This window comes from Sorghum bicolor, chromosome 2 (genome assembly GCF_000003195.3).
Source record: "Sorghum bicolor cultivar BTx623 chromosome 2, Sorghum_bicolor_NCBIv3, whole genome shotgun sequence".
Classification (NCBI taxonomy): domain Eukaryota; kingdom Viridiplantae; phylum Streptophyta; class Magnoliopsida; order Poales; family Poaceae; genus Sorghum; species Sorghum bicolor.
The window spans coordinates 34,868,369-34,882,733 of record NC_012871.2 but is presented as its reverse complement, the minus strand read 5'-3'; the positions used below and the strand labels follow the sequence as shown (position 1 = coordinate 34,882,733).

Genomic DNA, 14,365 nt, shown 5'->3' with positions numbered 1-14,365 from the left:
TAGACCAAGTATCACGAAGGTCGGGATACAGAAAAAAGGCGAACGTGTTGCCGATGAAGAGCTCATAAGTCTAGCAGCACCTGGATGGCCGATATGGAGCGTAGGCAGATTTGGTTAGCTGCTTCTATCTCTTTGGTGTCTTCATCAGTAGAGCCTTCCACCGGCCTCAATTTCTTCTTCAGCTGCAATGCTTTGCGGCCATGGACGTTTCGTTCTTGCTCAAGAAGCTTGATTGTCGCCGGTAGTTGGCTTTCTTCTTGTCGGGCTTGGGACAGGGCATCCTCTACTTGTTTGAGTTCTGCCAGCAGAGTTTCTCTTCTTGCCGATAAGTCAGAAATCTTTTGCTTCAGTGCATTTCCCGAGGACTTCAAGGTGCCGATGTTCTTGTGCTTTTCATCGGTAAGGAGCTTTTCTTTCATCATTTCCTCGGAAAGCTGAGTCTGAGCGGCTCTATCGGCAAGACGCTGGGCAGCCCTCTGGTACTGCAGTTGATGGCTCTCCAGATGAGCTGCTTGAAAGAGGATTTCTTCGGCATCGGCGGGGATTTGGCCTCTCAGGGTCTTGAACAAAGCCTTGGCCGGATCAGAGTCATCGACTAGTTGGGCTGTATCTTGGTGGAGGAGAGCCGATAGTTCTTCCAGCTTTGCCCTGACCTCTACCGATGTGATCCCAACTGCCCGGGAAGAGCTTGCTTCTTCACCTTCATCGTCAGAGATGTCGATGGCGAAGGAGAATAGGCTGTCAGGAGAGTCCTGCTCCTGAAAAAGAGTTAAAACGAGTTATTCCATGGTCAGGTATTGATGAATAATGCAGATGGAGATTGGAGAACTTACTTGCTTCAGGGCAATCTCTCGCCTCTGACTAGAAGATGCCAATGGAATCACGGGTTGATCGGTTGAGGTTGCCGATTGAACTATGTCAGCTGAAAAGTGACAGAGATAGTTGTAAGACAGAAAGGGTAAGTTCATCGGCAATGATTTCATAGGAAGTATATTACCTTGGGGAAGTGCAGTACTTGTCTGAATGGAAGAGACTACCGATGATATGATTAAGCCTGCTGGATCGGTGGTCTGCTCGCCTACATTAGCCGATGTGTCTTCCGGCTGGGGTACTTCTGGCTGGGGTTCTTCCACTTGAGGTACTATTGGCAGATGAGGAGGGGATGGTACCTGCTGCATCTGTGCTTCTGGAGAGGAAGGAGAGGATTCCACTAGAATTGGTGATACCGGGGGAGGAGAAGGTGTTGCTGCTCTTTGGCACTTTGTTTGTGCTCTGGTACTCTTGGCAGCTTTCCTCTTCGGTTGGCTGGACTGGGGGGCATCGGCACTTCCACTTCTGGTCTTTGCCGATGCGCCGGTATGCTGCGTCAGAAGTAAGGATTCATAAGCACAAATGTAACATATGAAAGAGTGGAATCGGTATGGATGAAGAGACTTGAACAATTACCTTGAAGGTCTGTGCCAAGGCAGAGGTAGCTACCGATGGGGATACCTTGGCTCTCTTGGTGGTTACTTTCTTGAGGCGTACACCTCGGCGCATGATGGCAGCCAGAGTAGGAGCGTTGTTGCCGATTGAAGAGATCGGACCTGATAGAAATAGATCAATCGGCTTACCACTCCTGCTGATAGACGGAGGAATGTTATCAACCTGCAATGTCACACAAAGAGTTAGTTACCGATGAAAATGGGAGTAAGGGTATAAAAATATTGGTTCAAAGGTACTTACAGCATTGTCGGGGACTTTGTACTGGGGATCGATCATGCCGCGATATGTGAGGGCCGATCTGCAGAACAAGTGCTCCTTCCACTCCTCCCACCATTGCTTATATGCCTGAGTGACAAAAAGAACTGGAACTCACTCTGACAGATCGACATCTGTATCGGCATTTGGTGCTAGCTGGGCTACTCTGATCCACTCGAGGAGATTATTGATGATCTCTCTGGGTTTTATCACATCGGCATAACAGAGTGCAATCGGCAGCTGGCCGAAGGCTAATTGACGGGCTAATGCTGATGGGTTGTAAAACTCATAGGTTTGGCTGGAGGTTTTCCCACTGCCGAAGAAGTTCACTGGAATAACTCTGGGGGTGATTAGTGCCATCATTACTTCGTTATCCTTGTTGAGATCATTGTTGAATGGATGGAAGACCAAAGGGAACATAGTGTCTAGATCTTCGTAGGGCATCCATGCTCGTTGTTCTCTGGTTAGGCCTTCGTACAAGGTTTGGAAGAATCGGCTGACCTGATCTGCGTTACCTCCTGTGCCAGGCAGAACTATGGCAGCCTCACCAAAGTTCAGGGGAGGGCGAGTTGCCGATTCTTCTTCACCCAGTTCATGGTTTTCAGCTATATCCCTGGGGAAATGCTGTGCAAAGAGGTTGAACTCAAGGCGCTTGTGCATGTGAAGGTTGAGCCACATGTCAATAAACCACCAGGGACCCCCCAAGTTGCCGATGGGCTGACCGAGCAGGTGTTTCTTAGCTACTTGGTGGAGGAGATGGTAGGCAGCGCCAAGCAGGTATCGGCCAAGGGGAAATCGGCCGCCATTGGCCAACTTCTCTACCGCCGATAGGTAAACAGAGGTCGGTCTTGCCGATCGGCCGCAGAATATGAATTTGTCCAGCCACATGTTCAGAAAGGTGGTTTGCTTCTTTATGTTGACGGACCCGTCTTACGATACTTCTGAATATACCCGGACCAGCCACCGATGGCGCGGGTTTCCACTTTAGCGCTAGGCGCGGTGTCAAAAAAGTGGGTACTATCGGCAGAAGATACGTCCAGGCCGGTGAGCATAACTACATCGGCAAGAGTGGGGGAAGCAGGGCCGTGGCCAAAAACAAAGGCATTGAGCGTGTTTGACCAGAAGTACGATGCAGCTATCAACAACGACTCGTTCCTATGCATATCGGCAATGGACAACCTGATACATTGGTCCAGTTTTCTCTCACCCCACTGGACTTCGTTTGAATGGCTGACTCTCAAGAACCAATCCTTCCACCCTACGGTGGGGCTGGGCCAGGAGCGAAAAGTGTCCTTCCACAGATCTAAGGAAAAGTTTTCGGCTCTAAAAGGGATCCTGTTTGTTTCTGCATTAATCAAATCTGTGGGATCTGGATTCCCTAATGGACCAAGGCATTGGAGGTGCGGCTGATCGGTTGGGATGATTAGTTTGTTGGACAGATCCTATTGGTTTTAGGGATGAAAAGAAGGATAAGAACAAAAAGAAAGAAAAAGAAAAGGATGTTCAGTGAAATAAATTACGGACAAATAGGAATGCAGGAAAGAACACAAGAGGTGGAATGAAGAACTAACCTCAGGGACGGTGAAGTTGATGGCCATCTCTTCACAAAGAGGATGATCGAGGGCCTCGGAGTTGGAGGAGAAAAGGCTTCGTTGGAGATCAAGGAGCTCTCGAACAGCGCCGCCGCCGGGAAAGTGGAGGTGAAGCTGTAGAATGATGTGATGGGGAAGGAGTACCCGAGAAGGAACTACTTATAGGACAGAACGGGCAAGGGCAAATCTGACTATCTCTTCGCCGTATCCGTGAAATCCGAGGGTACTCAGGTAGATATGGTAACTGTTCGTACGATAATCAAGGGATTGTGCAGGCGATTTGACAGGAGGCGGTCATTATCCGGAGATATTTTACTGTGCGGGATCTCCTGGTCGGTCCATCGGCAGCGCCTTGTAACGGTAATATTGCCGATGGGTGAATAAAGTGGAAATAGCCGTTTGGGAGGGTAAGGTCTGAGTATCCTGGTTAGTCCATCGGCAGGTCTCTGTAACGGTAATACTGCCGATGAGCGATCAAAGTGAAGGTGCCTACTCGGGAAGTTGAGGATTTCAAGGAATCTGCGGAGGAATCAAATTGAGGTTGTTCAGGTTGAGGTTGTCGGTTACCAAATTGGGAGAATTAATTGCGGAAAAGCATCATTACTGCAGGGAATTTCGGAGCATTAATGATTTCATACTCCGAAATTGGGGGGCATGTGTTGACATCGTTTTTGGGCACGTGTCCATGGTCGGCAGAATACAGGTTGGTAAGACAGAATGGCAGTGCTTGGTCTACAGGATAAGTTGCCGATGAGGATGGTTGCCGATGGAGGGACGGCTGAACATGACTAAGTCAATAGGTGATGATGTGTTTGTGCCGATGACTACGATAGGGGAGTCTGCCGACGACGCGGAGGAAGAGCCTAAAGGTTGTCGATCGGCTTGTGGAGGTCTTCCAGTTTGCCACGGGAGGATAGTTTTATGTTTTCCTTAGTTATTTAGATCGTTTTGTGTACGGATTCTATTTAATTTGGAATTCGAATTCTAGTCGTATCTGGTTGTAGCTCTGCGAACAGGGTATAAATGTAGACCATGAGGCTTTGTACACATGAATCTATCAATCAATCAAACACCAGTTTTTACTCATATTCTAGCACATACTTTTTCGACGACTTTGTCATACTTTTTCCTTTTATTACGAGTTCTTAGGAATTCGTCGACTTAAGCTCGGCGTGTTCTCAAGTTCCGCGTGAATACCTCTTGGTCGTGGCATCCAGGCGCATCGCTGTTGTCGGGACCAAAGTATTCGAGTTACCACCTTTGCCGATAGTAAGGTCAAATCGGCTCGCACGCCTTAACCTTTAAATCGGGTATTAGCCATTTGTGTTTGCAGATCAGCTTTTTGCATCAACAAGATTCCATATGACACATGTCATCTAGGATTTCCATCTGGTGTGTCCAAATTGATTTCTGAGCATATGGTATATTCCATGCAAATTGTGCACCTATCTTGCATCAAGATTAGCACTATCGCTAAACAGACCGAACCGGAGCCTCCACTTGAGCCTCTTCACCAAGGAGTACCAACAGGTGCTTCCAAAATGGTTTCTTAGACTTTGGTGCATTAGGCGCAAACCGTGCACATATCTTGCACCGAAACTAATACTGTCTCTAAGCACACCAAAGTGAGATTCCATATGACACATGTCATCAAGGAGTTCTATCGGGTGTGTCCAAATTAATTTCTAAGCATATGGTACGTTCCATGCAGACCGTGCATATATCTTGCATCAAGATTAGCACTATCTCCAAATACACCAAATCGAGCTTTCACTTGAGCCTTTTACCTAGGAGTATCATTGGGTGCGTTCAAAATGGTTTCTTAGCCTATGCTGCATTATGTGCAAACCTTGCACCTATCTTGCACCAAAACTAACACTGTCTCCAAACAAACCGAAGCAAGATTCTGTATGACACACGTCATCTAGGAGTTCCATCATGTGCGTCCAGATTTATTTCCAAGCATTTGGTATGTTCCATGCAAACCGTGCACCTATCTTGCATCAAGATTAGCACTATCTCCACACAGACCGAACCGAGCATCCACTTGAGCCCCTTCACCTAGGAGTACCAACAAGAGCGTCCAAAACGATTTCTTAGACTATGGTGCATTAGGTGCAAACTGTGCACCTATCTTGCACCGAAACTAACAATGTCTCCAAATGGACCGAAGCGAGATTCTATATGACACACGTCATCAAGGAGTTTCATCGAGTGCATCCAAATTGATTTCCAAGCATATGGTTTGTTCCATGCAAACATGCACCTACCTTGCATAAGGATTAGCACTATCTCCAAATTGACCAAACCAAGCTTCCACTTGAGCCTCTTCACCCAAGAGTACCAAATAGTGCGTCCAAAATGGTTTCTTAGAGTATGGTGCATTAGGCGCAAACTGTGCACCTATCTTGCACTAAAACTTACAATGTCTACAAACGGACCAAAGCAAGATTCCATATGACACACGTCATCTAGGAGTTCCATTGGGTGCGTCTAAATTGATTTCTAAGCATATGGTATGTTCCTTACAAATCATGCACCTATCTTGCATCAAGATTAGCACTATCTCTAAACAGATCATACCGAGCTTCCACTTGAGCCTCTTCTCCGAAGTACCAACAGGTGCATCCAAAATGGTTTCTTAGACTATGGTGCATTAGGCGCAAACCATGCACATATCTTGCACCGAAACTAACACTTTTCTAAACAGAACAAAGCGAGATTCCATATGACACACGTCATCAAGGAGTTCCATCGGGTGCATCCAAATTGATTTCCAAGCATATGGTATGTTTTATGCAAACCGTGCACCTATCTTGCATCAAGATTAGCACTATTTCCAAATAGACCGAACCAAGCATCCACTTGAGCCTCTTCATCTAGGAGTACAAATAGGTGCGTCAAAATGGTTTCTTAGACTATGGTGCATTAGGCACAAACTATGCACCTATCTTGCACCGAAACTAACATTGTCTCCAAACAGACCGAAGCGAGATTCCATATGACACACGTCATCTAGGAGTTCCATTGGGTGTGTCTAAATTGATTTCTTAACATATGGTACGTTCCATGCAAACTGTGCAACTATCTTGCATCAAGATTAGCACTATATCCGAACAGACCAAATTGAGCCTCCACTTGAGCCTCTTCAACTATGAGTACCATTGGGTGCGTCTAAAATGGTTTCCTAGCCTATGGTGCATTAGGCGTAAACTGTGCACATATCTTCTACCAAAACTAACACTGTCTCTAAACGAACCGAAGCAAGATTCCATATGACACACATCATCAAGGAGTTATATTAGGTGGGTCCTAATTGATTTCTAAGCATATTGTATGTTCCATGCAAACCGTGCATCTATCTTGCATCAAGATTAGCACTATCTCTAAACAGACCAAACCGAGCTTTCACTTGAGCCCCTTGACCTAGGAGAACCATCGGGTGCGTCCAAAATGGTTTCTTATCCTATGGTGCATTAGGTGCAAACTGTGCACCTATCTTGCACCGAAACTAACAATGTCTCTAAACGGACCAAAGTGAGATTCCATATGACACATGTCATCTAGGATTTCCATCTGGTGTGTCCAAATTGATTTCTGAGCTTATGGTATGTTCCATGCAAATCGTGCACCTATCTTGCATCAAGATTAGCACTATCGCTAAACAGACCGAACCGGAGCCTTCACTTGAGCCTCTTCACGTAGGATTACCAACAGGTGCTTCCAAAATGGTTTCTTAGACTTTGGTGCATTAGGCGCAAACCGTGCACATATCTTGCACCGAAACTAATACTGTCTCTAAGCACACCAAAGTGAGATTCCATATGACACATGTCATCAAGGAGTTCTATCGGGTGTGTCCAAATTAATTTCTAAGCATATGGTACGTTCCATGCAGACTGTGCAAATATCTTGCATCAAAACTAACATTGTCTCCAAATAGACCAAATCGAGCTTTCACTTGAGCCTTTTACCTAGGAGTACCATTGGGTCCGTCCAAAATGGTTTCTTAGCCTATGCTGCATTATGTGCAAACCTTGCACCTATCTTGCACCGAAACTAACACTGTCTCCAAACAGACCGAAGTAAGATTCCGTATGACACACGTCATCTAGGAGTTCTATCATGTGCGTCCAGATTGATTTCCAAGCATTTGGTATGTTCCATGCAAACCGTGCACTGTCGACGAAAGCTGGTCAGCAGTCTACCTTGGGGTATGCCCACGGTAGTAGTTTATCGGCAGACAGTGCGCAAACTACGAACTCGATGGTGACGCAAGACGCGGACAAGCTTTTTATCCAGGTTCGGCCGCCGAGTTGGCGTAATACCTACGTCCTGCGTCTGATTGTATTGGATTGAGAGAATAATGTGTCCTAAGGGGGGTCCCTTGCCCCTCCTTATATAGTCCAGAGGGCAGGGTTACAGATCTGGAAACTAATCCTAGTCGGTTACAATTGCCATAGATAGTTTGATATCAATTCCTATTCTAACCGACTAGAATCCTGCTTGATCTCCACGTCTTGTTCCCTTGCGTGAAACTCCGAGCTGTCGGATCAAGCCTTTGAATTTGTCTCATAATGGGCCAAGCCTCCTGGCCCAAGTCTGGCTGTAAGGGTATAGGGGTTTATACCCCCACATCTAGTCCCCGAGCACCATGTATTGTGAAGTAACACGCCGTCTTGAGCTTCTTCGACCAATGAAACTTGACGTCTTCAATCAACATGAAAATTGCCCAGACAGTTGCAACGGTATTTTGATCAAATCTAAATATATTTGATCAACATCATCATCGAAGAAGCCAATTGTTCGAAGAATGCATGGTGCTCTTGAGAAAAAATATTTCTTTTCTGGTGAAGTGTGCCCACTTTACTTTTCCGAAAAGTACATATCTTCAAAAAAGCAAGCATGTTCACCGCAAGGTGAAGTGTGCCCACTTAGTCCCCGAGCCTGGTAGTAGGTGACGTAGGCACGTGGTGCCTGGGTCAAAAGAAAAATCCTCAAAGTAACTTTGAATCTGAGATGCATCGCCAGATGCATCGTACCGATGTAGTCCCCGAGCTTGCTGGAAGGCGAAGTATGAACCTTGTAGCAAGGTCTAAAAAATTAAAATTGTCCAGTCCCCGAGTGTCTCATGTCCATTTACTATAAGATAAGCTTATCAATTTGACGAGCTGGTCAACCAGTCCCCGAGTGTACAATGCTCGGAGATCGATACAGCCCACAAATTCCTGAACTAACAGACTGGACGACCAGTCCCCGAGCATCAAGTGATCGGTGGTCGATGCAGTCCCTGAATTCCCGAACCAACGGATTTGGCGGCCAGTCCCCGAGCATCAAGTGCTCGGTGGTCGGTGCATTTCTTGAATTTCCGAATTAATAGACTGGGCGACCAGTCCCTGAGCATACAGTGCTCGGTGGTCGGTGCAGTCCTTGAACTACCGGGTTGATAGACTGGGCGACCAGTCCCCGAGCATACAGTGCTCGGTGGTCGGTGCAGTCCTTGAGTTGTTGACCTTTCTTCTAATTTTTGTCAGTTTTATTTTGAAAAAATCTTACCACGTAATTAATTGACGTGACGAGACCTCCTGGCGTAATGTTAGATGGTTGCGTGAAAAGTTGTGCCTGGCAACTGTACAGCCACCCTTTGCGGGGTTTGAGAAAAAGAAACCATCAATTTGTAAGAAAATGCCGCCGCATTAATTGCCGATAATCTTTAGAAACCGAAGCGTCGCGTCCACCATTGGTCCCGCCTACTTCCCAAGATTGCGGGAAGTGGGAGGGGTGGAGTTGTGGTTTATAAAATCCCAACAGTTACCCCAGCATTGCTCACCCTGCCATTGCCTTCAAGCCTTCTGCTCTTGCTTTCTACAATCACCTGCACCCTCCTAGCTCGCAACCACTCCCGCATCTCCAATGGCGAAGGGCAACTCCAAGAAGAGGGCCGAGCTAATGGCCAAGGAATGAAGAAATCCTGGAGCACTTCGAAGTCCCTTGGTGACCTCGTCGATATGGGGCTACTACACAGCCCAGAGCTCGACGGCTGGAGGGCGCCAGAGGGGGAGAGCTACCCCGACCCCCACGCCGGTGAGATCGTAGTATTCGAGGATTTCGTTAAGAGGGGTTTTGGGGTTCCTGTTCATCCTTTTCTTCAGGGGCTTCTCTTGTACTATGAGATCGGGATTTGCAATCTGCACCCGAACTCCATCCTTCTCATCTCCACCTTTATCCATCTTTGTGAGGCCTATGTTGGCATAGAGCCGCACTTCGATCTTTTTCGATATCTTTTCTGTTTGAGGAAGAAGGGAGCGGTTGGAGGCTCCAAGATTGCAGGTGGAGTATACCTCAATCTTCGCGACGGGATGAAGAACCATTATCTGAGCTGCCCATGGAACACTTCCCTAACCGAATGGTACAGGAAGTGGTTCTATGTCAGGGAAGAACCGGGCAGCTCCACGTTCTGCTACGTGGGGTACATCCCCGAGAAGAGGGTCAGTTGGACCGACCGCCCAGAGTTCACCGGCCAGGTAGCGGATCTGATGAAACTGATCGACTAGTCGCGTCTGGACGGGCTGGGTGTGGTCGGCAACTTCGTTTGTCGTCGGGTGATGCCCTGCCAGAAGAGGGTGCACTCGGCGTACGAGTATGCTGGAAGCCAAGACCCGACCAGGATGACACCTGAGATCTTGGAGAAGGCGGAGGTGCAGCAGTTGTTGAACGAGCTGTTCAACTTTGCTGACGGGAGCTTCATCCGAGGTAGTGATCGGGTGCAAGCTTTCAAGCTGGGACGACCAGCTCCTAAGGTATCGCTTCTTCCTGATTGTGCCTCCTTAGCGCTTGTTATTGTCAGCTGCTGACTTGTCTGTGTTAATTTTGTAGATAGGAGATGTTGACCGGTGCACAGTGTATATGTCACTGGCGCCTGGGATGGAGAATCCCGCAGGGGAGGATCCACCGGAGGAGGACGCTGCTCGGTGTGCTCGGTACACCAGCAGTGAAGAGGAGCAAGCCCGTCCCGCCTCGACCACCGAGGACCGGGTGACTGGGAAGAGGCCATTGGCAGCAGATCCTTCACCTGCGCCGATGCTGCCGGTAGAGAGCAGCCAGGCGCCAAAACGCCGTCGGCTCGTTCGGATCGCCGACGACGATGATGAGGAGGAGGCTGCACCGTCGCTGGTCCGAAGGCCTCGTAGCCGTTCGGACAATGCACTGGCCACCACTGATCGGGTGGCCAGCGACCCTCCTGCACCACGCGTCGCAGAAACGGGGGCACCGGCGCCGACCGGCAGGGCCAGGAGGAGGTTCACCGCAACCCACCGTCGATCAGACCTGTAAGTGTTCAACTTACGTATTTTGGCGTTTGTTTTTTTACTGTTGTTGAAAATGTCGCTTCATTGCTCAGCGCGGCGTCGGACGTCAACCCCGACCAAGTCACGGAGCGGAGGACGGCCGAGCCTGCTGCCGCCGTTGAGGACGCCGCGCCGCAGGCCGCAGGGCAGCCTGCGGCGGCGGCCGCTACTACAGGCGCTGACGGACAAACCGCCCCGGCGAGTGCCGCGGAGAGCACTCCACCGAGGGGTGAGGAGGCGACAAGGATCCCTCCCCCGAGTACTGTTGCGGAGGAGGAAGGGAGAGTCCCGACTCCTCCAGAAGAAGAAGCGAGGGTCCCGACACCGCCCCGAGCAGGGGCCTCTTCGCCCGTAGGTTCCCCTAGCCTAGACCAGGGACCCGTGATGCCCACGACCGCAGCCGGGTGCAGTGCGGCACACGAGGAGCCCCAGGAGGCCTCTGACGACGACGTGGAGGAGGTCCAGGGTCGTCCCCGTGATGGTCGTCAGCACGTGTATGTGTGGCGCCAACACGGGGACCACTTTATTGGACACGAGGAGCTCGCGGAGACGGAGGAGGCCACGAGGGTGGAACGCGCGGCTAAGCGTCTCGTGGATGAGGTTATGGTAGGTGGTCCTGTGTGCTGCTCGACAACTATGTGCAGTGTTCCTGTGTTCAACATATACTCTTTCTTGCAGGGCACGATGACAACGGCGAAGTACCGGAAGAGGTGCTTCGACCAAATAGAAGGCATTGTGCCCGAGAACAAAACCCTGGCCGCGGAGGTGGACCGGCTTCGGTCAGAAGTTGGAGAGAAGGAGGCCGAGATGAGCGCTCAGGAAGAGCACCGTCTCGAGCTTACCCGACGCTTGGCCGACCAGTATCGGCAGCGAGAAGGTCAGTCTCGTACTCCGAGGCAGCTATTTGTAGCCGCGTTGGTTGACTTTGCTGACCAGAAGATTATTCGTGTAGGCTTGGAGGAGGAGGTGGCGCGCCTTCGGCAGGAGAAGGAGCAGCTCAGACAAGAGCTTGCCGGGGCGCTGGAAACCGGGAGCCGAGCAGGCGAGGAGCTAGGCCAGAGGAACCGGGAGTTGTCTGGTAAGTAGCCGTGCCGCCACCCTTTTATATAGCTGCTCAATGTTCTTTTCATTGTGCTGACCTATTCCTTGATTTGCAGTGCTCAAGGTGAATACCAAGAAGCACTTAGATGAGCTGGTCAAGGATCGGGACTCCTGGAAGACTAATTGTATTAGGCTCTAGAAAGGAGTATCCCCGGTCCTAGACTTGATCAGCCCCGAGCTTCCAGAAAGCCAGCCCCGCGCGCCAAAGATGACGCCTGTCGAAAAGGCGCAATGGGCCTAGGATTGGCTCCAGCAGTTCGTGAAGGACGCCGGGGAGTTCGCTGGCGTGCATATTCTCAGCATGGTGCGCGCCCACTACCCCCTGGTCGACTTGTCCAGGCTGGAGAAGGGGTATCCCAAGGAGGTCGGCCCGCAGGAGGCGGACGAGCTTCAGGCCGGTCTGCTGGACTTGTCGTCGACGGTGATCGGCGACATTAATCTATGCGGGACGGCCACTCCCCCCGACCAGCCGGGTTCAGACAGGTCGGCCAGGGAGTTATCGGGGGCGTCTGTTGCTGGAGATGGGCGGTCGACGCCTGCGATCTCGACCAGCCAGGCGCCGGTGGCCCCGACCCCTTCGTCCGGGCAGCAAGGCCAAGTGGGTGATCAGCCCGAGCAGTAGGCCAGTAGGGTAGTCTGTAGGAGTAGACTAGTGACTGCCCGTCAGGGTATTTATTGTAAACTTTGTATGTAAAGTTTGTAATAAAGTTTGCTTTTGTCATGACTGTTATTTTGAGCGCTGTAAAGTTATCTGAGTGACGTGTCACTGTGTTTCCGTCGCAGAGGACATTGTTGCTCTTCGGCGAAAGCTCTGCGTGTAAACAAAGTATAGCCATAAAGAAAAACTTTTATTATTGCCAACTATAAGAGACTTACAAGCAAAAAGTTACTAGAACTTATGGATAAAATCGGCGCAGTTTGTCTATATGCCAAGAGTTAGGCACGCGTGTTCCGTCTGGATATGCCAATCTGTAGGATGTGGGTCGTGTGACTTCGGCGACCACAAAGGGTCCTTCCCAGGGGGTGGATAGCTTGTGCATTCCTTCCTGGCTCGTTTTCCATCTGAGTACCAGATCGCCGACCACGAAAGAACGGTCCTTGACGTTCCTGTTGTGGTACTGTCTGATTGCTGCAAGATACTTTGCTGTTCGGAGACATGAATTTAGACGCTTTTCTTCCATGCAGTTAATTTCGAGCTCCCTGGCGTTGTCGGCTGTTGACTGGTCGAAGTTTTCAATTCTAGGAGAACCGAAGGTTATATCAGACGGCAGAACTGCCTCGGTGCCGTAAACCATGAAGTAGGGTGACACTCCCGTGTTCCGACTAGCCTGAGTTCGGAGACCCCAGACCACAGCCGGTAACTCTTTCATCCATCGACCAGGTGCTCTGTCGTTCTTGGTGCACAACCTTTTCTTTAGGGCGTCAATAATCATTCCGTTCGCACGTTCAACTTGGCCATTTGCCCGTGGGTGAGCTACTGACACGTATTTTATGACTATGCCTCTGTCATCGCAGAAGTCCCAAAATGTGGTGCCAGTGAACTGAGTACCCAGGTCGGTGATTATACTGTTTGGGATCCCGAATCTGTGTATGATTTGATTGAGGAACTCCACGGCCTTCTCGGAGGTTGCTTTGACCAGTGGCATGTATTCAATCCATTTTGAGAACTTGTCGATTAATACGAAAACAAACTTGAAGTTGCCAGGGGCCGGTTTAAATGGCCCGATCATGTCGAGCCCCCAGCAGGCGAAAGGCCACGACGACGGGATAGTTTGAATCTCATGAGCAGGTACGTGGGTCCTTTTAGCGAAGAACTGACATCCCTCACAATGTCGGACCAGTTTTTCTGCGTCGTTGACCGCGGTTGGCCAATAAAAACCTGCTCGGAAAGCTTTCCCGACCAAGTGTTCTGGAGGCAGCATGATTGCCGCAGGATCCGGCATGTATGTCGTCTAGGAGCTTGATGCCATCATCCTGGGATATGCATTTGAGCAGCACTTTAGAACTTGCATTTTTTCGCATAAGTTTGCCGTCCACCAGTATGTAATTCTTTGATCGTCGAATGAGGTGCTCGTTCTCTGTTTTATCCTAAAAGCCTGACCCGTCCGATATATATCTGATGAACGGGGTGCGCCAATCACGGCTACTGGTTGTCGGAGTAACATCGTCTATGAGCATTGCCTCAATAGGTTGCTTTTCGGCTGGGTTTTTGCCCACTCTTGGCTCATGGATATCCTGGACAAAAACACCTCGCGGGATCTGGGCCCGAGATGACCCTAACTTTGACAACGCATCTGCTGCCTGGTTCTTGTCCCGGACCACGTGGATGTACTCTATGCCATAGAAATTGGTTTCCCACTTGCGAATTTCTTTGCAGTAGAGATCCATCTTCTCGTGGGTTGCGTCCCATTCCTTGTTGAGCTGATTGATAACTAAAGCGGAGTCGCCATAGACATAAAGGCGTTTGACTCCCAACTCAACGGCTAAGCGTATGCCGTGAAGGCATGCTTCGTACTCGGCGACGTTGTTTGATGCCGGAAAAAGGATCCTAAGGACGTAGCGCAGTTTGTCCTTGTTGGGTGACAC

The 14,365-nt window shown here is 49.6% G+C and overlaps 1 protein-coding gene across 1 annotated transcript; it reads left to right on the top strand.

The window, feature by feature from the left end:
• Window positions 10,413–11,847, top strand: LOC110432672. Its single transcript, XM_021453452.1, has 4 exons — window positions 10,413–10,630; window positions 10,732–10,876; window positions 11,357–11,443; window positions 11,836–11,847. The coding sequence occupies exons 1-4, from the start codon at window positions 10,413–10,415 to the stop codon at window positions 11,845–11,847; spliced, it is 462 nt and encodes a 153-aa protein (XP_021309127.1).